This window comes from Elgaria multicarinata, chromosome 10 (genome assembly GCF_023053635.1).
Source record: "Elgaria multicarinata webbii isolate HBS135686 ecotype San Diego chromosome 10, rElgMul1.1.pri, whole genome shotgun sequence".
NCBI lineage: Eukaryota > Metazoa > Chordata > Lepidosauria > Squamata > Anguidae > Elgaria > Elgaria multicarinata.
In genome coordinates this window covers 16,539,319-16,560,898 of record NC_086180.1, presented here as the reverse complement: position 1 = coordinate 16,560,898, position 21,580 = coordinate 16,539,319, and the positions used below count along the sequence as shown (strand labels likewise).

The 21,580-nt window shown below is 40.9% G+C and overlaps 2 protein-coding genes across 4 annotated transcripts; one reads left to right on the top strand and one right to left on the bottom strand.

Annotated features, from left to right (window-relative positions):
• Positions 1–799: 799 nt before the first annotated feature.
• ABRAXAS1 (abraxas 1, BRCA1 A complex subunit) lies at positions 800–18,534 on the top strand. 3 transcript variants are annotated; one of them, XR_010025890.1, is made up of 10 exons: positions 814–960; positions 4,649–4,739; positions 6,187–6,223; positions 7,140–7,206; positions 8,203–8,396; positions 9,519–9,638; positions 10,830–10,914; positions 12,669–12,780; positions 14,398–15,075; positions 18,362–18,534. XR_010025890.1 is itself a non-coding variant. In XM_063135361.1 (9 exons), exons 1-9 carry the CDS (start codon positions 874–876, stop codon positions 14,823–14,825), a joined length of 1,221 nt encoding a protein of 406 aa, XP_062991431.1. In that variant the 5' UTR covers positions 800–873; the 3' UTR covers positions 14,826–16,807. The 3 variants fall into 3 exon arrangements, 2 of the variants coding, with proteins under 2 accessions (XP_062991431.1, XP_062991430.1); XM_063135361.1 differs by lacking the exon at positions 18,362–18,534 and having other exon boundaries at positions 800–960; positions 14,398–16,807; XM_063135360.1 differs by lacking the exon at positions 18,362–18,534 and having other exon boundaries at positions 889–960; positions 4,653–4,739; positions 14,398–16,807.
• On the bottom strand, positions 15,989–21,532 carry MRPS18C (mitochondrial ribosomal protein S18C). Its single transcript, XM_063135362.1, has 6 exons — positions 21,382–21,532; positions 20,132–20,193; positions 18,528–18,611; positions 16,687–16,744; positions 16,197–16,256; positions 15,989–16,106 (listed from the first exon to the last, which is right to left on the bottom strand). The coding sequence occupies exons 1-6, from the start codon at positions 21,479–21,481 to the stop codon at positions 16,030–16,032; spliced, it is 441 nt and encodes a 146-aa protein (XP_062991432.1). The 5' UTR covers positions 21,482–21,532; the 3' UTR covers positions 15,989–16,029.
• Between the last annotated feature and the right edge of the window lie 48 nt (positions 21,533–21,580).

Sequence of the window (21,580 nt, the reverse complement as noted above, 5' to 3'; positions counted from 1 at the left end):
AGGGTTCTATCTTGTCCCTAATATTTACATGAAACCACTGGGAAATTTCATGTGAACCACCCAGGGAGCTTCAGCTATTGGGCAGTATAAAAATGCAATAAATAAATCTGGAGTTTGGGAAGTAAGGAGGGGCCATAGGTCAATGTGATAGAGCACATGTTTTGCATGCAGAAGGTCCTAGGTTTGATCCCCAGCTTCAAGTAAAAATAACAAAATTAGCTTCTTCCTAAATGTTTTTAAAAGTATGAAGAAAGAATGCTATGTTAGGCTGTGTAAGCCCTGGGGCACCAGCATGCCCACAGCAGCCTAGGTGCTGATTCCTGATTGTTTACCACTGCTCTATCCCCTTCCACTCTCTGGGTGGTGACTTGGGCTTCCCCCTGGACACCAGTTGCTGGAGAACATGGGTGGCCGGGTGCTGTCGAACCGTGTCCTGCTCATGGGTCCCTGGTTAACAGCTGGTTGGCCACCGTGTGGACAGAGAGCTGGACTGGATGGACCCTTGGTCTGAACCAGCACGGCTCCTCTTATGCTCTTATGTCCACGGCAGCCGGGCCTTCCTTTCCTTCCATTTGCTGTTCTTCTCCACCACAGAGATAAAGAGATTATACGCCAGTGTGCATCAGGGTGGCCTCTTTCCCTGCCCCTCGGATGCCCGGGTGAAAGGCCGGCGGGGCTGGGGCTGCTGCTGCTGCTGCTGCCGCTGCAGTGCTCCCTCTGAGCGCGAGGCGGCTCCGCGGCTGCTCGCCCGGGCCCGGGCGCGGCCATTGCTGGAGCCGCCTCCCTCCCTCCTTCCCCGCCGGCGGCCCTGCTTCCACCTCCTCTCCGGTCCGCCCACCGAAAGGCCGAGGACGGTTTGGCGCCGCGCTGGGCATGGAGGGGGAGAGCACCACGGCCCTCCTGCCGGGCTTCGTCTTCGGCGCCCTCGCTTTCCACCACCTCAGCACCGACTCGGACACGGTACGTAAGATAACGCCTGGTTTGTTACTATTATACATACAGATACACGCATACAGGCGTACACACGCACAGCCCAGTTACGTGAAACCTCGCTTCGTCCTTGCGAGTCGAGCGGAGGCGCTGGGCTTGAACGGTGGGGGGGAGGAGGTACTTCTTTCTTTCTCCCTCTCTCTCTAGGGTTTCGTTTCATTCCCCGCTTAAGCCCCAGGGCATGTTTTCAATACTCCGTCGAGTCATAAAGTGAGAGAGCGCCTGAGCATGGGCAGAGTCCTTTTCCTCTTAGAGGAGAAGCGATGAGGTGCCTAGTCCCCATTCTGGGTGCCACTTTCTACCCTAGTTTCACTTTCGTGTCATCTTCGCGTGTGTGGGTATATCTCCTTTTACATATAAGCGTCCGGTTGTATGCGGTGACACAAATGGACACGCACATCACTTGTGAATGGTCAGTTTGACTCCTCCAGAAACACGTGCAAGCTTATGTGGAAGGAAGTGGCTGCACGTGCACGTGCACGTGTACGTGTGTGTGTGTGTGTGTGAGTGAGTGAGAGAGAGAGAGAGAGAGAGAGAATATATACCTCTCTCTGTGACTTCGTGTTAAAAGCTCTGCTTACAATATGCTTCCTCTCCCTAGATGAGCCAAGGCTTCGCTGTTCCATACCATACTGGCATGTGTCTCTGTGTATTTGAGATATATTTCAAATTTCCCTCTTCCCAGATGTTTCTGAATATAGCCCCTGCTAGTGAAGCTATGTATGAAGAGACTCGACTCCAGTCTTGGTTATTTCCTTGCTGACTGATGAGACTTTTATTGTGCATAATTCACCCTGCCTCATTCACAGAATTTTACGTGGGGCTGCGAGGGGTGGCAGGGGAGGTCCAGACAAGGGTGTCTTCAGTTTGTAACCCTCCTCCTGCTTCCGTGTTTGTTTGTTTTGTTTTTATCTTACCAGAAAAAAAAATCTAAGGAAGAAAAGACGTAATTGCTGCACAATGTCTTTTGATTGGTAGCTCCAAAATTCAGCCCTCCACTCCAACATGTTTCTAATCTCTCGATCCAGAAAAACCCAAAAGTGCCTTATAATACAATAAATGAAGTTAAATTGTCCAAACAATTCAATTAGCACGTGCAACTAGAAACATCTACACATTTCCTTTTTCTTTTGGAAAACAAAGTCATTCCTGTCCAATGCCTTGAAAACAATCTCCATTTGGAATCTCTTCCACAACATGCACACGTACATACACAGAGAAGCACACATAACTCTTAATAGAATATGCCCCAGGGATTTAAAATATAACTACACACACATGGCTGTCCATTTCTCTACATATTAACGCCCCTCTACCATTTAATATACACAAGCCCTCTAGACTTTTTCCCCCATTTACACACCCCTTTCCTTTGGAAGCTCATATTGTAGCCCTGTGCAACCCCACATTTTTCACTCCCTTTGGAAAATATTCAGTGACATCAACCTCTCACCATATAAAAATATATGCTCCCTTCAAACACCAGGTGCAATTCAAACAATATAATCCCCATTCCTTTCAAGCTGATGTTAAATCAAGACTGTATCCATCCCTAATCTCCTAAAGTTTAGGATCCAAACAAATTGGCTATGGAGTGTGTGAGGAAGAGTTCCTGGGTGCGGCTTCTCCACCTTCTGGTAGCCTTGATGTAGTTGCTGTGTTTTAAGGAGGTTCCAATTTATGTTTGTTTAAAAGTAAAATGGAATGGCATTTTCACAAGGCATAAACCCATCTGTAATGCCTACTACATAAAACCTACATGGACTTCCACTATATGTTCACTTTCTCTTGCTAATAACATTTACATCTTGGACAAGTAACATCTGAGCAGTTCATAAGAGCTTTTAAGATTTGAGAAAACATCCACAGTTCTTTTAAATTAATTCTTTTAAAACTTAAAACTGAAGGTCTAGAAGACTTGTGATTATCAAGACTTCAAAAGTTAGCAGATGAAGAAAGCACATGTGTTTTGCACTGTACTGCGATTGACACATTGGGCAAAATCCAATACTGCCGCTGCACACACAGACATTCCATTGTGCAAGTGGGACCCACCGCTAGTGCAATGGGGAGTTACTGCTTATTAAAGTAATTATGGAAACAAGCAGAAATGCTCTTTTCTGGATTGGGACATGTTAGCAGTGCTCTCTTTTACGAGCTACACTGACCTGCCCCATTCCAGAAACAAGCATTTCCACTTGCTTTAAGAACAGCTACTTCCCTGTTGCACTAGCACTGCGGGCGGCATAGGACACTGCCCATAAGATTTTCCCAATTGCCATAGTGCTATGGATACCTGTGAAAACCCATGCAATACAGCTGCTGAAGAACATTGGGTTGTCTATGGGCAGCTGTTTTTCCCTCCGTATTGACCCATCCTTTGTATTGATTTGTGATAAATGGACATCATTGGTGAAGACCACCGATTTGGATGGCTTTAAAAGGAGGTTGGATAAATTCCTGGAGGAGAAGGCTATCAATGGCTACTAGTCCTGATGGCTAAGTGCAACCTCCAGTATCAGAGGCAGTAAGCCTGTGTGCACCAGTTGCTGGGGAACATGAGTGGTATGGTGCTATTGCACCATATCCTGCTTGTGGTTGCCTGATCGATAGCTGGTTGGCCACTGTGTGAACAGAGTGCTGGACTAGATGGACCCTTGGCCTGATCCAGCATGGCAGTTCTTATGACATTTTATTCTCTTTTATGAACTTTTGTGGGACAGAGCTGGAAACTGACTCAGGTGTTGTGTTGGGATATTGGGGGCAAGTGCTAAAAAGTAATACAGTTCACATCTCCCTGCTGCAAGCCAAGCACTCAGGTGTAAAAAAAAAACCCTATTGCCTTAGTCTAAGGCTGGCCCTTCCCATATCTGGCACTGGAGAGCTAAAGAGGAGCCCACTCTGGGTGCCTGGACGGCTGTACCCACTGCCTCTCAGAAACAAGATGGCGGCAAGGGAAGGACCTGCCTGCTCCCATCAATTGGCTGGAGAAGGAGCAGCCAGAAAGAACACTCTGTTCCAATTATTAGTTGGCTTTTGCACTGCACAATGGAATGGAAGCACACTCTGGCCCTGAGCCAGAGTCCTAAGGGCTGTTGGTGTGTTTGTGTGAGTGTTTTTCTTTTTGTATTGTTACCACCTCTTATATATTGCCTTTGAATCATGGAAGGCGGAGTATAATTCTTCACAATAAACGAAAAGTGGTCCCACGTAGAAATTCAAGTAAGAAGTATTCACATATGTGGTTAGGGGGCTGGTAATGAGAATTTTCTTTATCGCTTTTAGCAATAAAGATTCCATTCATGTCATTTTTTTTAGATGATTGGAAAACATGTTTCTAAATCACTGAATGTTTTAAATTATTTGATTTTTTAAAAAATCGAGCATCACCATACCTTTCTTTTTCCTTATTCATGAAAATAAAATTGTGTGTTTTAGATTCCGCTACTACTACTATCGCTTCACCGATAATGAAATCTCACCCCTTGTCTCCAGCCGTACCTTATTGTTATAGCTGAATTGTGTTCATTTAAAATTGTCTATCTTCTCCATCTTTTTCCAGAATGTAGGTTTACTGTAGATTGGAACTGAATGGGCAATCTTGACATTCCCCAGGACTTGTATTGTTTTGATATGTCTTTCTTCTCTCCTTACAAAGGAAGGCTTCCTCCTTGGGGACGTGAAGGGTGAAGCAAAGAACAGCATTACTGACTCTCAAATGGATGATGTTGAAGTTGTTTATACAATTGGTAAGTCAGTTGAAATGTCTCAAAAGGTTTATTATTAATAATGTCTTGCAATTGACTTTTAGATCTTTTAAATCTAAAAGAGAATCTGTGCACAACACAGGCAATGAAAAGGGAGTGGTGTGTGCTATTTTACAGCGGTTTTCAGAGAGCGGAAAAACGGAGCACAAATCTTTTAGTATCTTTAGGATTTGATTGCTCCAGTGTCTTTGCACATAGTGCCACTGCACAGTCATTATGTGGTATCCATGCCAAGGTACCTAGCCAGAGGATCTATTTCACACCACTGAAATGGCACCTGTCTGTTCTTCTGAGGGAGTGGTGTCTGTACCACACTTGTCATTAGCTGTATAAGCTCATTTTCCCCTTCTTCAGCTTCTAAAGATCTTCACAATGGTCCTTTATTTTCCTGTCTCTTTAGACCAGCAGAGAGCAAAATTAATAGTGTGGCCCCAATTTAGGGCCTGGCTCTTCTGCTATGCATTTGATTTTGTTCACGGCATATGGCCGACCTGCAGCACCGCCCCAGCTGGATGGCTGGGAACAGATTGCTATTTCCCCATTGCTAATAGTGATCTTCAGTTCCCCCACCCCATGATCCTTGCAGATGTGGCCCCTGACTCCAAAAGGATTGCTTACCCTAAGTGTTCACCGAAGAAAAATTGTCCGTATCTTTGATTTTGCTGTATCTCCTAGAACAGTAGATTCTCTTTCTCTATGAGCTTCTCTGCATTTTTTTTAAAAAATAACGCTGCCTTGCTGCAGCTTTCTCCATCTGCTTTCTTGCTGGGATGCAATCTGTGACATTACATGGGCAGTCACGTGGTTTGAAATTGAACGCTTCCTCTGTCTGCTTGCTCCATGTGCTGAATTGACTTTAATAACACACTGCCATCTATGGCATAATTATAGCACAATGCTGAGATTACACAGTGGGAGATGGGGTGATTTCTCGGATATTCTCACATCATCTCTGGGGTTTTTTAAATCCAAAGTTTCCAGGGGTAGTGTGGGAGGAGCCCTGGATGCTGACAACATCATGTAATAAAACTGCAAACTTCTGTGAGTGGACAATCAAACGCGTGCTATAAATCACTTATTTAGAGAAGCTCTATCTTTCAAGCTTAATTTTGTGACGTCCTGAGTAGGCCTAGAACCCAGCTGTGTGTTCTCTTTTCAGAGGTCTTCAATATTATGACATTTTGCTTATGCACAGTTTTAGCGATAAATAGAATGTCTCATGCAAGGTTATGACTGAACACAAAATCCAAACTTGTAAAAATCAAAATACTCAGAGACAGGCATTTCTCATATGATTATAGTAAAGGATGGTGCAATGAATAATAATTTGCAAATTTTCTGTGAATCCACATTTCTGAATTACATCGGAAAATATGTGCAGATGTCTACACCAAGCATTCACGACAAATAAAATGTGGTTTTATTTCAGATATACAAAAACACATTCCATGTTATCAGCCCTTCAGGTTAGTAAGTATTGCGTCTGCTTTTGAACACATTGGTGGATTTTATTTTGTATGATGTTTAATAAATTAAGAAATAATTGATTATGGGGGATATATTGGTTTCTTAAAACTGCTAGTACTAATTCTGTGTATGTTGTTCTGGTGACACATACCTGAGCATACAAGCAGGGCTGCCTCATCTATTTAATATTAAAATGAATGGTAAAGACTCTGTTTGCATGGAAAACTTGTGTGCATATTAGATCATGACAACAGAATATGCACTGTCATTAAAGGAAACTTAACAGCACAATCCTATGGATTTCTACTCAAAAGTAAGCCCCCATTTTCAGTGCGCCTTACTCCCACATCTATACCTACTTACCTGGAAATAAGCCACATTAAACTCAATGGACATGTATAAGATTGCAGTCAATTCCAAGCACATTTTAAGATGATTTAAACTTGAATTTTAAACTTATTTCTTCATCTGTCTAATAGTGTTACAAATAATATACTTATAGATTCTGTAAAAATCTTTGAGGTGCAACCAGTTTGCAAATGATTTGCTTTGCATCTCCTAAAAACATATGTGAACCAGTCTGCCACACCAAAATGTTATTGCACTGGAATGTTGCCACGTATTCACCTTGCAGAAACGCATCAAGATAAAGTTCCCGTGAATCAAGCACTGATTATAATTTCTGGGTAGAGTGTGCTGTGTATCTTCTCTGTAGCTTCCTTCTTTGCCCACTCCCCCAGATTCAAAGGATTTGGTCTCTATAGTCTTTTTTTAAAGTACTGTTATTATCATTACTATACTTAGTGTTTGATTTGCTATACGAGTTCCAGCAATACCCTAGAAAATGAGCATTTTGATGTGTAAAACAATTTGAATCAGTAATTGTATTGTCCTCTGAAACATCACCTTTTCCAGCTTTTACAACTCAACTGGAGAATTGAATGAGCCAGTGCTGAAGAAAATATTATCAGGATGTAAAAAGGTACTTTGCGTTTAGAATTAACTTCTTAACTGTAATTGATTCAAGGAAATGTATGGATATAACCGGCTACTATATTTTTTATTTAAGGATCTACATAATTCCCCATAACCTGATTCATGTTAGATCTATAAGTAAGTCTAGGCTTGTTTACTTATAAGTCCCAGTGAATTTAATGGGACTTATTCCCAGGTACGAATGACTAGTATTGCAGCCTTGGATTGAAATCTATGTTTACTTATCTGCAAGTAGGTCCAGCTGAATACAATGGAATTTCTTCTGAATAAACATGCATAGGAATGCACTGCCAGTCATTGCGGGCAAATCCTTCACATTATGAGCACAACGCACCAAAAACTTCTTTTGCACAACCTTCTTTGAAATAAATGAATATTTCTCCCCAACTACCAATACTGTTGTACTTTGATTAAGTAATGGAGCATATTTAACTGCTCTGGAATTTTTGGAGTAAAAGGCGCACGTTCCGAATCAATCCACATTCAATTAAAAAAAAAATGTGCCACAGCTTTAGTACTTTTCCCCCTAACCACCACTCCCCTACTCTCTTGCCCTGAATTTTGTGCCACATTTTTGTATGTGTAAATTAAAGCTGCATTCTTCTACAAATTAGAAATTGGAGCAATATTTAAAAATCATGCCAACATAATGCCAGGATCCAAAGAAACTGCGAACTTAAGTTTGTGAACCTAAGAGCACGTCAGACATAATTTATCTTGAACGCAGCCCATCCCCTATGCCACACAGTGAACTACTTTTGAAGCTGAATAAGAAACGTATGTACAGGGCTAGCAGATTAGCAGTGGTTTTTTATGGCTAGTAACTTTCGTGGACGTATTTGCAAGGCTGGGTTAGATACCAATGCTGGTGAAAAAAAGCTCCCATTGTACCTGTAATCCCTGCTCCGATTTATTTTTCTTTGCATCAGTATTTCTTCTAAGTAAGCTATATCTAATTTTCAGATGGCTTTTTCTTTTCCAGACTGTGGTAGGCTGGTACAAACTCAGGCGTAATACTAACCAGTCAATGACGTTCAGAGAACGGCTCCTTCATAGACATTTACAGACGTACCTGTCAAACCAGGGCCTTGTCTTCCTGTTGCTAACTTCCAGCGTAACTTCTTCAAGTTCATCCACTTACAAACTTGAATACGCCTTGCATAAACCACAAGAAGGGTGAGTAACATTGGGTGCTATATGGCTTCCTTCTCTGTTCATTTCCATAGTAATTAATTCTGGGCATAAAGCAGGGACGGGGGATGTGTGGCCCTCCAGACATTGCTGAAACTGCAACGCCTATGATCCTCACCATTGACTAGGACTGATAGTACCACATAAGAGACCTTAGGTATATGCAAGTTTAGATGTTCAGCCTCCTCCTACAAGTACAGCAAAAGAACTGATGCAGTGTTGGTTCCTATATTACTTCTTTAAATCTGGAGATAAAATAATGTTGTGAGAATAAGTATAGCTCCTTCAACCTGTAACACTGGAAAACTGGACGTGCTTTTGCAATGCTGTCCAAAACCACATAAGCTGTATCTGAACATCAAGTACGCACGGTTTTTAGGTTGCCGCCTGTATGGTTTTTCATTTAACTTAAATTACACCTGCTTGGCTTGAAACCATAGTTATGTGACTGGTATCAGTGGTATTTGAAGGGAGTTTATACTAAGAAGCTATAGGTAGCATTGTATTTCTGATCACCGTTGTATTTTTCCTATAGAAATAAAATATCTCTAAAAGCCTTAAGTTCTCTGATTTTATTTCTGGCTGAGCAGTGTTGAATCTTAGAGGGCTGGGGGAGCAATCCAGTGGGGCCAGGAGAATCAATGGCTGAGGAATGCAAAATCCAAAGCCTTCCTGGGCTTGTGCTAGCACAGCAGAAGGGGTGGCATGTTTCCCCCACTCCTTTAGTTGGTCATTTTTTAAAAAAGAAAAAAATCCCATTGGTCTGAATAGGAAAGAGAAATAAGCAGGCCAGGCCAGGCTTGCTTCCCCCCCCCCCCCCCACTCTCTGTTCTGAGGGTCCAAGAGTGTTTTTGCATTGTCCGCTGTTGGAGCAGCAGCAGGAGGAGACCTTTCTACCATTGTCATGGAGAGGCTCCTGAGAGCAAAATCCCTTCTCCATGGGTGGAGAGGGAGATCTGCAAAATCCCATAGTCCCATGGACACCTTCCAAGGGTCCGTAATATTGCTCCTTAAGTTGTGGAATGGCACTCTAGCTATGCTTTGACAGAAAGCATTTAATTAAATTTCCCATGATATTTATATTCTTGTATTTCTGCTTTACTACAGTCTTTTCCAGAAAGTTCCACTCATCGTTGCCAACCTGGGAATGGCAGAACAGCAAGGTTACCGAACTGTGTCCGGGTCTTGCGTTTCTTCTGGTTTTGGTAGAACAATTGCAAAACACAGGTAGGAAAAACATATTTTCATATATATTTATGGCACTTGGTGTAGCTCTCTGTATAGATCCTCAAATGATCTCAATCGTTAGAAACTAGAGCTTGTGAACCGCCCAGAGAGCTCCGGCTATTGGGCGGTATAGAAATGTAATAAATAAATAATAAATAAATCCTTTTATAATTCATTCAGAATCTCAGGCACTTTCTACACCTAAGGATTATTCCAGGAAAATGGAGGGATCGTCTCTGCTTGCTCCCAGGATCCCGTGTGTGTCATTTGGATGCACAGGGACAATCCCGGGGAAAAAGGCAGGTGTAGAAACAGTCTCAGATACAACTTACAACAAAATGTTGCAGAATACCCTAATGCCTTAACAAGAATGCTCCTGTTTAGGACTCCAGCTATGCCTTCCTTCAGAATACTATGAAGTATTAGTCCAGGGGTGGGCATCAGGTGGCCCTCGAGATGCTTTAGCCTACAGTTCCCATGATCCCTCACCATTGGCTAGGCTGGCTAGGGCTGGGGAGGGTTGTAGGCTAAAACATCTGGAGGGCTGCAAGTTTTCTACCCCTGTGTTAAGGGCTCAGGCAAGCCAATTTATCACCCTTCCTTGGTTTTCTCTTACAGTATTCTTTTCCAATTGACATTCACCATTCCATGGCTGAGAATCCTCAGTCCTCATTGGCCTGTTTTTTGGTTTTTCCCAGGGGTGGGGTATTGCTCCTTCTTGGTTCTGTGTTTGCATTTTTTCTTTGCTGTACTTCAGCAAACATTTGGGCTCTCCTGAGCGTGCTGTTACCTCCCTCTGGTATCTCTGCAGCCTCCTTTTAACCAAGTTCGCTGTTGGAAGGAGCAAATAAACAATAAAGTCTTCAGCACAGAAAGAGAATGTATAATGTTCAACAAGGAAATGTGTACACTTGCACACTTTTAAATAGCTAAGAACTCCAGTAGCTACATTGGAGTTTGGTTCTAACCTAATTTAAAATAATCTTACCTAATGTTTTAAGTAGATACATTTTCAGCTAAAATAGTGCTTTAGCGCTTAAAATCTACAACTTGTTCTTATAGTTTTGTGTCAGTTAAGGTTGTATTAAAGTCTTCATACCTATAATACTGAAATTTAGATATTTCAAAATCCACTTTATTAAAAATGTTAGTTACAAATAGTACATTCTAGGTTTCTTTTTGTATCAAAAGGTCAGAATTTTTTAATGAAGATGGGTCTCTAAAAGAGGTTCATAAGATTAATGAAATGTATGCTACTTTGCAGGAGGAACTGAAGGTAAGTTATACATTTTTGGAAACATGTGTCTTGGAGCTTTTATTCAGCAATGCAAAACACAAAAGTATTTGGAAACACAGAATAAATAAATGTTTAGGTAAAGTGACCTGAAGTTGGATGTCATAAATCAGGGAAGACCTAGATTGGGTTCAGACAACACAATAACCCATGGTGGCTTAAACAGTTAACAGTTGGTTATTTAACCCACCATGGGTTATCGTATTGTATGGAGGGAGTTTTTTAACCAATGGTTTGTTATTTGGCTGAAATAACCAACGCAGTGCAGAGTTGGCTATTTGAACCACCATAGGTTATCGTATTGTGTGGAGGGTACCGTTGGTTATTTCCTCAGCCACAGAATGTCAAGGCAAGAGCAGTGAAAGTGGTGGCTGCTGCTCTAGTCCAGGCCAGCAAGATAGATTTTTGGCAGCAATGGCTGATGGGATACTAGCAGGAGGACTGAGTGGGGGAGAGAGAGTGGGGGATGAGTGAGTCAACTTAGCGTGGACTAATAGTCAACTCAACACTGATCCTAATCCACACCATAGTTGATTATCATCACGGTGTGTGGGGAGTACCCCCTACATAAACAACTGTCAAGTTGATTGTTACCCCACCTTTGTTACTCCATGTTGTCTGAACACAGCCCTAGCTTCATTAACTTGAGCCCCATTCAGATATATTATGCATATTGTGATTGTCATGGTGATTTTAGCTAGATGCCAGGATAGCTGCTTTTCTTGAAGTCATCTACAAGCAAATTCTTTCCCAATTTCTGGCAGATACATCTATTATATAGGAGATGAGGTGTGTTGTTGCATCAGCACATCTGGTCCTGATAGTAACCGTAGTGGGTGAGACTCAGCCTCTGCTGCTTCCCCATATGTTTACAGTGGCTAACAAAGTCATGTTTGGGATCTATATGAGCTGTGCAATCTACATGGATGGATGCCCGTTTTCAATGAAGGAATAGACCTAGGCCAAAGGGAGCAGAAAGGGAGCCTATATACTTGCAATATTCCTGCTGTTGTGAGCTATAGCACTGGGTGGACATGCCCAGTCTAAGCGTTACATTATAGGACCAAATTTGCACATTTTTTTAAATAAAGAGTTTATTAGTTTTCCAAAACATAATCAGAGGGGTGAAAATAAGAAAAGGGAATAATTTAAAATAAGTATAATTTAAATTGAATTGTTGACAGAGGGCAGGACTCTTAAGTTCTATTCCTATTTTTCATGATTACTTTACAATCCAACACATACGTGGAATTCATGGGCTGCTTAGAAGTTTTCTTTATAATTCTTCTGTGCGTCGAACTTCTGTTTAGACTTTTTTCCATAATCTGAGGAAAGGCTTTGCCAAATACTAATGTGAATGACTGTGATCCATATATAGAATAAAATCATACCATGTTTTATAAAAGTCAGATGCTTTGACTTTGATTTAGTTAGTTTCAGTTGGCATATCAATTTTTCTTCCATGGCTATTTGCCATAATTCCATATACCAAAATTTTCACATTTCCAATTGACCATATCAAAATTAATATTCTCCATCACATTTATGGTTCCAGACTAGATGGACAGTTCATCAATTTTAGTAATGTAGGTTTTTCCTGGTATACCAGTTCAGTGGCTGGACTAGAAAAGGCTATCAAATGATCAATATAAAGCTTAAGTTTTTTTTTAAAAAAATGTTTGGATACCAGTAAGAATCCAGTATTCGACAGAAGTGTCCATTTTCTTCTCTTCTAGAATTTATGCAGTAAAGTAGTGGATAGTGAAAGATCAGTAGAGAATCTGCTAGCAGAAGTAAATCAACTAAGACAAGAATTAAGAAGAAAAAAAGAGCAGGTGCAAAGCGCAGGTAATGTGATAACTTTTGTTCCACTTCCAGCTTAATGTGGTAAAATACTCAAACGTCCTGCGCCACCTTAAAGACGTACTATTGTGGGGTGAGCTGGTGTAGGGAAGAGACTACAACAGCTGTATTCCATCCTTTGCTTGTTTTGCTGCAAGAGACTGAACAGCCACCCTTTTGGAATTTGTCGTGACAAAATATATGGAAATTCTGTTTAATCCTTAATTGATATTAAATGAAGTGTATCCAGGATTAGACATTCGTTGCTCTAAAACATAAATAGCACTAAAAGGCCCTAACAGAGCAATCTTCTGGTCTCTGGGAGAGTGTCCAAGGAACCATAGATAGGGAGGATTCCCCTTCTCCCACCTAGGTGCTACAGCAAGCACCACGGAGGCTGCTCTTCAGGGAGGGAGGGGAGAGGCGTAGATCTGCAGGATCCTACAGCCTCTGTTGCCGTACCGCCCACCGCCAATACGTCAGCTAGACGTGCTCCGAGGTCTGTCTAGCAGAATTACTTTTTGAAGGAGGAACGGGAGGCATATTTGACTGTTGTTCCTCCTGCCCTGCCTGGGTCTTGCCAGCAAGGTTTTGGATAGATGGAGGGCTCAAATTTCAGAGCCCTCAGTATCAGGACCACAGTCCATAGGACTGCACTCTTAACATGCTTTTTGTGTTAAGCTCTCCACCTGATTTTGTTTTTAAGCAGTCAGAGATTGCAGTATAGAAGTTTGTAAAAGGCTCATTAATACTCTAAAAAAAATTTAAAACTGGTTCGAAATTATTTGGCAGATACACTCTTATGGGAAGATTCCAGGTCATTCTACATTTGTTTTCATGAGAAAGGTAGGGCCCATCAGTGCAGAGAAGGAAAAACATATTGGGTTAGAGCACAGGTGAGCAGCCCTTGGAAGCTTTAAAATGCAGCCCACCAAGGTATCCAAGCCTCCAAATTCCCCTCCCTGCAAGCCCACTACTAAGCTGTTCAGCAGGCTGGGAAAAACAGGGTTATGGTGGGTAAGAGGTACACAGTAATACCTCTTCCCATATGCCATCCTCCTCATCCTAATTACACTCTGGTCAGCCTGGCCAGAGCATGTTTGGAATGGAACGGAAGGCACACAGAAAGGGTCATTCCCATGTAGCTTCTTCCCCGGCTAAATTGTGCTCTGGCCCACTGATTGGTGTTGGGAAAAGCCCTACAACTGTGTTAATATCAGAGTTCCAATACATACACTGGGATCTTAATTTGATGCGTTCTCTTATAGAGTCCTTTTGACTCTTAACAGGGATTCATCAGTGTATTGCCATTGGTGTCCATTTCCCTTTGCATTTTCTCGGATTCAGTTGTTAGACTTTGTTCCTGTAAAAGCACCAACTACTAGGTTTTCACATTTAACCAGTAAATAAGTAAAGTGAATCAGAAGATGCGAAAGCAGTGTTCTACAAAAAATAGTTGTTCGGTTATCTAGTAGCTGTGGCCTACCATTCCACTAGGGGGGGAAACAGCATAGTTCAAGGCTAAGCAGTTGCCATTCAGTTTTTTAGTCGCCTATGGCTTCCTTATCAAATTAAAATATCTTCAAGCCTGAAACTTCCCCTCAGTTTTTTTGTCTATTTCAGCAAAGAATAGAAGTCAGATGAACCACCCGGATGAACCAAAAGAGAATATTTTCCTTTGTCAAGCTTTGCAAAACTTTTTTCCAAATTCTGGGCTGCAGACAAGCATTGTTACTTTAAAAGGAAGACAGACGTCTAAGCGCTGCTGCAACATTGACCACAACATCAAAGTAATGGATCAGCTAACCTTAATGCTCAAAGAAAGCAATTTTCCTGAAGCTGAAACAAGGCAGGTAATTAAACGAAAAGCTACTGTGAGTACAAGTGGACCAAAGCCGTTCAAAAGGCTCCGATCGTTCCAGCTTCGTCGACAGCTATTTCAAGAAGACCAAGAGAACAGTGACCAAGAAAGAAATGCTATGAGTAACACTGAACCAGATGAGGACGTAACAAAAGAGCCAGATGAACATACGTTATCTCCAGCTATCTAATCTCTTCAAGATAAAAGCATTTCTTCTGCCCCCACCCCGAACTGTTGTGGCCTAAATAACTGCCATTCCCCATTCATAAACAGTATCTGAGAAAATCCTTACAATATGAAAAGTTAGACATCAAAATTTAAACAAAACAGTGCAGAATGCTCTTTCTCAATAGATTTTGCATTGCATATCCGAGAAGTGGGAAACTGTTTTGGCCCCAGGGCTGGATTTACTTCCTGGTCACTCCTGGGATTTGGATGATGTAAGAGAACATGGCTTTCCCTCCTGAAACTCCCCCCCCCACCGACCTCCCCCAAAATCATACGGGTCTATTTTCGTATGCATAGAGGAGCACAGAGAGTCTCCCCAGTCCCTTTCTCTGTGCACAGAAAGTCTTGGAACAATTGCGCCATGCTTTTCTGTGCATGGGGGGGAGAGGGTGGAGACTCGTGCTAGAGAAAGGTTGCCTTTTGCTAGTGCTGGGATAGGGGGGAAGGCCTGAGAGGGAACTCCCACAGGCCAGAGTTTCCTGGCATATCCTTTATGGGTTTATCACTAGTGGAAGGCAGAGGCACAGAACATGCTAAGCATATTTGTTTTCTTTAAAGGACTAGACTGAGAACGCAACAATATATCTTGTCTTTTAAGTAACATGCTGTACTTAAGGTGAAGTAGTTGCACTGAAGGCCAAACTCTTATCACAAGGCAGCTGGTAGAGAAAAAGACCAAACATTATAAAGATTCCATTCACAACATCACTTCAGATTATGTTCTAATATTTGAGCTTTTCACACCACTGCTTATTATTAAAATAGTATATAGATGAGCTATGATTTGTAACATAAGACTACATTTACTTGGGGGTAAGCCCCGTTGAGCATAGTGAGACTTACTTCCAAGTAAAGATGTCCATAACTAGGCATAACGATGTGTCCCAACTTACATATGAAACAGCATTTTCCTTATGCCTGGTGGAATTTCAAGAAACAAAGAAATCAGGTTTACTGCTGCAAAGGTGAAGCATTGTCAGTCACATGATAATGCTGTACAGTGTTAATAGGGTATGTACCCTTAACGGTTTGCTTTATACTCTATACAACAGGAAATAACAGTAAGGCTCATTACTGTCATGTTAGTAGCTTGTTTATTAAGGTTCTATCAGTAATGACCACAGACCAATTACAAAAACAATTTTATTAGGCACTATTAATATAATTTATTCTGGATAGTTGATATTACATATTTTAGGGTCACTGAGGAAAGTTGGGTCCTTATATGTAACGGACATGAATCCTGTAATAAAATAATTCAAAATTTTAAAAACGAAGACTTTTTGGGGTGGGGGGAAAATGAAATACTTCCACATTTTAAAATGATACATACCTATCTTTCGGGCTCTTCTAATAGCTTTTGCGATTTCCTGCTGTTTTTTTTCACATAAACCTATGAAACCAAACAGCTATTCTAAATGCCAATCTGACAATATCAAATGCTTAATTCCTATTAGAATCTAAATTAAACATTTAAGGTTGCAATCCTATGCACGTTTAGACAGGAAAAAAGTCTTTCGATTCCAAGCATTCACCAGCAAGTGTCGCTGACTAAGGAACGGTGGGAGTTGGAGGATTTTTTTCTGTCTAAACATGCAGAGGATCCTAAGGAGATTTTGAAAAGAAAATCACACTCTGATTAAAGTTATGTCTCTATTTCAGTTTTAGAAGGCATGTATCTGAATAAACATAGCTTAGAATGCCACATAGTTCACGAGTGTCTGGCCATTTTAATAGTTTTAAATTAAATATGGTGAAAAATATTAGCTTTGAACAGAACAGTGAGACATAACACTGCTAAAGTTTTGTTCTTTATTACTTACCTGTTATATGCCTACCATGGATTTGACCAGTGTATGGAGAAATAAACTGCGATAAAAGCTGTTGGAGGAAAAAAGAACTACAATTAGTAAATATTAAACAACATACCTTTTATATTTTCAACATGTCCCATGTCTATAACATCTCTTCACAGTTCAATTAATCACATTAACCATACATTCTTTAAAACAAAGTAAGTATTATTAGCTAACACGGATTAAAGATCTTTAAATCCAGATATTTTCTGCCCTGTATGGGTGAAGAAAGTCTGTAAAGTGGAAATCCTAAGGAAGGTTGCAATAGGTTTGATAAATTAGCTTGACTGAAGGGGGAGAGGGAGATTTGTTGTAGGGAATACTGAAGTAATGGCACTTCAAAGATATATTGCTCTCTGAACTAACTGCAGTTAGGAGATTGAAAGAACCTCCTCCTAACTCACCACTGCTTGTATGGAAATTTCACCATCCTTGTTTGCTATGGTGCTACATAGTAACATCCTATGGTGCTACATTATGTCTGCTGACATTTGATTACCATGGTTAATTTTTGTAAATCACCCCGAGAGCTTTGGCTATTGGGTAGTATAATAATAAAGTAAACGCCAAAGAATTGTTTACAACCATGATTTAGAAGTAGATTTACAAGCTGTACTTTGAGCTAATTATAAGTAGCAAAGAGGCTTGGGTAGGTATTACACTGCCCCACAGTTGTAAAAACAGAAAGGAGAGAGGGCATTACATGCAAGAGGGACAAGGAGCTAGAAAGCTTGCAGGACACTCGTGTTCTCTTAGCCGTAGTTAAGAAATTAGACAAGGGGGCTGTTCACACATCACAATAGCCCACCATGGCTTAATTTATCTCCAACGGGTGTTGCTTCATGCCAGGCGGGCTATGCCATGCAAGCCACATCATTGTTGTGTCTAGTGGACAACCAAAAAGTATATTGTTTTGTTTAAAATGCAATGCTGCTCCTATACATGCTCTTATCTGTTTTAATTTCATCTACACTTAAGAGTTTATTTATTTATTTATTGCACTTATATACCGCTCCCATAGCCAGGGCTCTCTGGGCGGTTTACAGAAATTCTAAAATTAAGATAAAAACGAGTATACAAAATTTAAAATTCTAAAACACAGAACATACACACATAAAGCATTAAAAACTGTTAAAAAACTAAACTTGGGTGATTAAGATGTGCCGCCATATACCTGGGCAAAGAGGAAAGTCTTAACCTGGCGCCAGAAAGATAGCAGCGTTGGTGCCAGGCGAGCCTCGTCAGGGAGATCATTCCATAGTCTGGGGGCCACCACCGAAAAGGCCCTGTCCCTCGTTGCCACACTCCGAGCCCCTCTCGGAGTAGGCACCCGGAGGAGGACATAGCGAAATGTAGAAATGGATCTAACCATTGTGCTTGAAAGGTAGTGATGCTCTCAACGCATCAACAACATAACTTGTGTGATGAGTATGCACAATATGCTGGAATCCTGCAATCCTTCTGTACCCACCCTATTTTAAGAGAAAGATTGCAGGAATTTGGCATATATTTAATGCACATGTTACATTTCCAGCCTTGTGAACTGGCCTTTTCTGCTACCTTATAAAAGATTGATCTGTGAGCATGTTCCCTAGGTGTTTTTCTGACTTTGTATCTTTTCCGTCAATGGTGTTACTCCTAGGAGGTGAATGGAGGCATATGAAAGGAGCAGAAGGATTATCAAGGAATACCACCCTGAAGCAGGATAAGTGAACTAGTACGATATTCTCCCTGATTATCCTAAGTGTACTTTTCTTCTGCTTTCTATAATACACCTCAACAAAATGCAAAACTATAAAAGAATTTACCTGTACATTCTTGTAGTCAACAGTTAACCCACACAAGACACATCTTTTCGGAGGTTCCTTATAGGGATTTTCCATTGGTAGCAGCTGAAACACAAGCAGTTTTAGTAGCAGCTTCTTTCAACTTGCCATGTTTTACTGCTGACCGTTTAAGCAAGCAAAATACTATGTCTGTACAGGACAAGCAGCTTGCAACATGTAGCACTAAAAAAAGTGCTACATCAGACCATCACAATTATACATTATTTTGTTGCATGTACACATGGCAGGCAAACCAGCCACCAACTGAGGCTTCCAATTAGGAGCTGATCCACCCTAAAAGCAACAGTTAGCTCTAAAACTAAAGCAGAAGGCTGCATTTGTTTAATTAATTAATAGCACATGGCTGGCTGGGGCATGCTGGGAGTTCTAGGCCTTTTCTCTGTCTAAACATGCATAAAATTGCACCTTAAACATTTATAAAAACCAAACATGGTTCCACATGATTAAACTTTTCACTCTAATAGTGCATGAACAGAAAGCTTCTTAAATGAAACTTCCCAGTTTTTTCCTCATGCACCTAGTCTATTCAATTTTTCCATATTAGTTACATCCCAGTCCCCCATCCTAGAATTTTTGGCATTTCCAGTTCTCTAGTGCAGTCATCAAGAGTAACAACTGTCTCTTTCCTCCAATAAGCTCAGGGCAGTAATATGTAAGGTTCTTATTTTCTCCTCCCCAAAGCAAGCCTATCATGTGAATTAGGATGGAAAGCAGTGAATGGTCAAAGATCACCTATTGAGTGTCATGGCTCAACAAGGATTTAAAGTTTAGACTACTTCATTCAAGTAAATACTCCATCAAATAAATTAATAATATGTTGGATCAACTTTGTAAACTGTTGTATTTTAATTTCTTCTGTTATTTCCAAAGCACAATTGAAAATAACAATTGCTCCTCCAGTCAGGATTACTAAATATGAAGACAATTCCACCACCTTCCATTTGTATTATATAGAGCCATGCTGGATCAGACCGAGGGTCCATCTAGTCCAGCACTCTGTTCACACGGTGACCAACCAGCTGTCAATCAGGGACCAATAAAGCAGGATATGGTGCAACAGCACCCTCCCACCCATATTCCCCAGCAACTGGTGCACACGGGCTTGCTGCCTCAGATACTGGAGTCTCTCTTGTTCTCATTCCCCAAGTATAGAGGCGTCATAATATTTAATGTTTGAAATAACCATTTTGAATTTTGCACATTTTTCAAATTGATCATTTTATATTCTGCCAAATAAAAACTCAGACTTATCACCATTCTTCTAATTGTTTACAGAGTATATAAAGATTGCAGACAACAAAAACTATAATTTTGTAGCTAGACTTCCTGCAAAGTGTTTTCAATGTTTATGACTAATCTTCAGCAATCAGCCTTGAACTTAACTGAAATATTTTCCCATTTATATTCTTAATTATTTTATATGGGTTTATGTGCTGTTTGTTTCAGGGCTATACAAAGTACAATTCAAACATGAGTATTTTGTTTTAATCCAACATTTAGACTCAGAAAATGTGTACAAATATGCAAATTGACTTTTATGCCAGTTACAAAACACAAAATCTTACCATATTTGCCTTACTGGACGCCTCTTCGTTGTGTGAACTACATTCCCGTCTCCATGATGTAACTGAAAAGAGAAATGCAGAGATTTGTAAAAGTAAGCAAGAAGTAGCCCAGCAAAGAAGCTAGCTCTGACAGCAGAGAAAAGTATGAAATACTATGGCAGGCTAGTAACGTGAGCTTATTTACAAGGCTGCATTAGGAGCAGCCACAGAAATGAATGTATACAAAGCAGAAAACAATAGCTATACAGCTGGCACATAATCTCCAGTATGCTACAGTAAACAGTACTGGACTGCTGACTTCAACTCAAAAATGACACATGTTTAGAAGTCAGCTGAGAGCCCCCTCCCTCCTGCTACCAACCGTGCCTGGGTCCAGCTCCAGCTGAGAGCCCCCTCCCTCCTGCTGTCAACTGTAACTGCTGAACTTTGCAACTAAGATTGTAGTGCCTGAATTTGCTTTCCTTTTCCCCTCCTTCTCCTCCCTCCCAATCCCCTTTCCTTTTGTGTCATGTCTTTTAGATTGTAAGCCTGTGGGCAGGGACTGTCAAGAAATACTTTTGTAAGCCGCCTTGAGAGCCTTTTTTGGCTGAATGGCAGCATAAAAATCCTTAAATAAATAAAATAAAAATAAATAAAAAGAAGCAAGCTCTACAGGATTTGCTTTCAAATGGACATTGATCCTTTCTATTGCATATAATGTGTTTTGATGTGAGGCTGGACATGTAAACCAAGATCCATATAGGGCTCAGGAACAGCAAGGAAGCCTAGCTGAAACACATGAAAACTCGTCTCTGCAGGCTTGTGTTGGTAGGTACCACAACATCGAAACTATACAATAACAATCTCTAACTGAAAAAAACAAAAACACAGCTACAGTGTCGTTTTGAACATCCCATTTCTTTTTCTGAGTCATGGTTATATGCTTGTCTGTTTTCCTCTCTCCCAAAACTCATACAGAAAATCGATAGGCTACCCACCTAGCATGCCACTTTTTTTTTTAAGGAAACAAAGCAAAGGGCAAAGACTCTGTAATTTTAGCAGCTATATAAAATGGCATTAATAATAATAATAATAATAATAATAATAATAATAATTTCATATCGCTGCGCTGCCGTGCATGGAAACACTGCATCTTTTGAAATTTCATCTCCAAGACATGGCTATCCCAATCCACAGAAGGCGAGCAAACTAAGTTAAAGGGATGGAGATCAGTTCTCTCCCAGGTTTGGGAAGGATTTGTTCTCTCTTACCTGCACCAGAAGCACAAGCAACCTTCCTTACTCCGGCAAGGATATAGCCAAGCCGCCCCGAGCCCTTAGTAGAAGTAACCAAGCCAACCAAAGCGGCCATGTTTTCTGCCTTTCAAGCTTCCGCTACAGAAAAGTCGAAGAGTAACACTCAAACAGTTCCCCCGTCACATTTCCGTTCCGTAACACGTAAGAGTTCGCG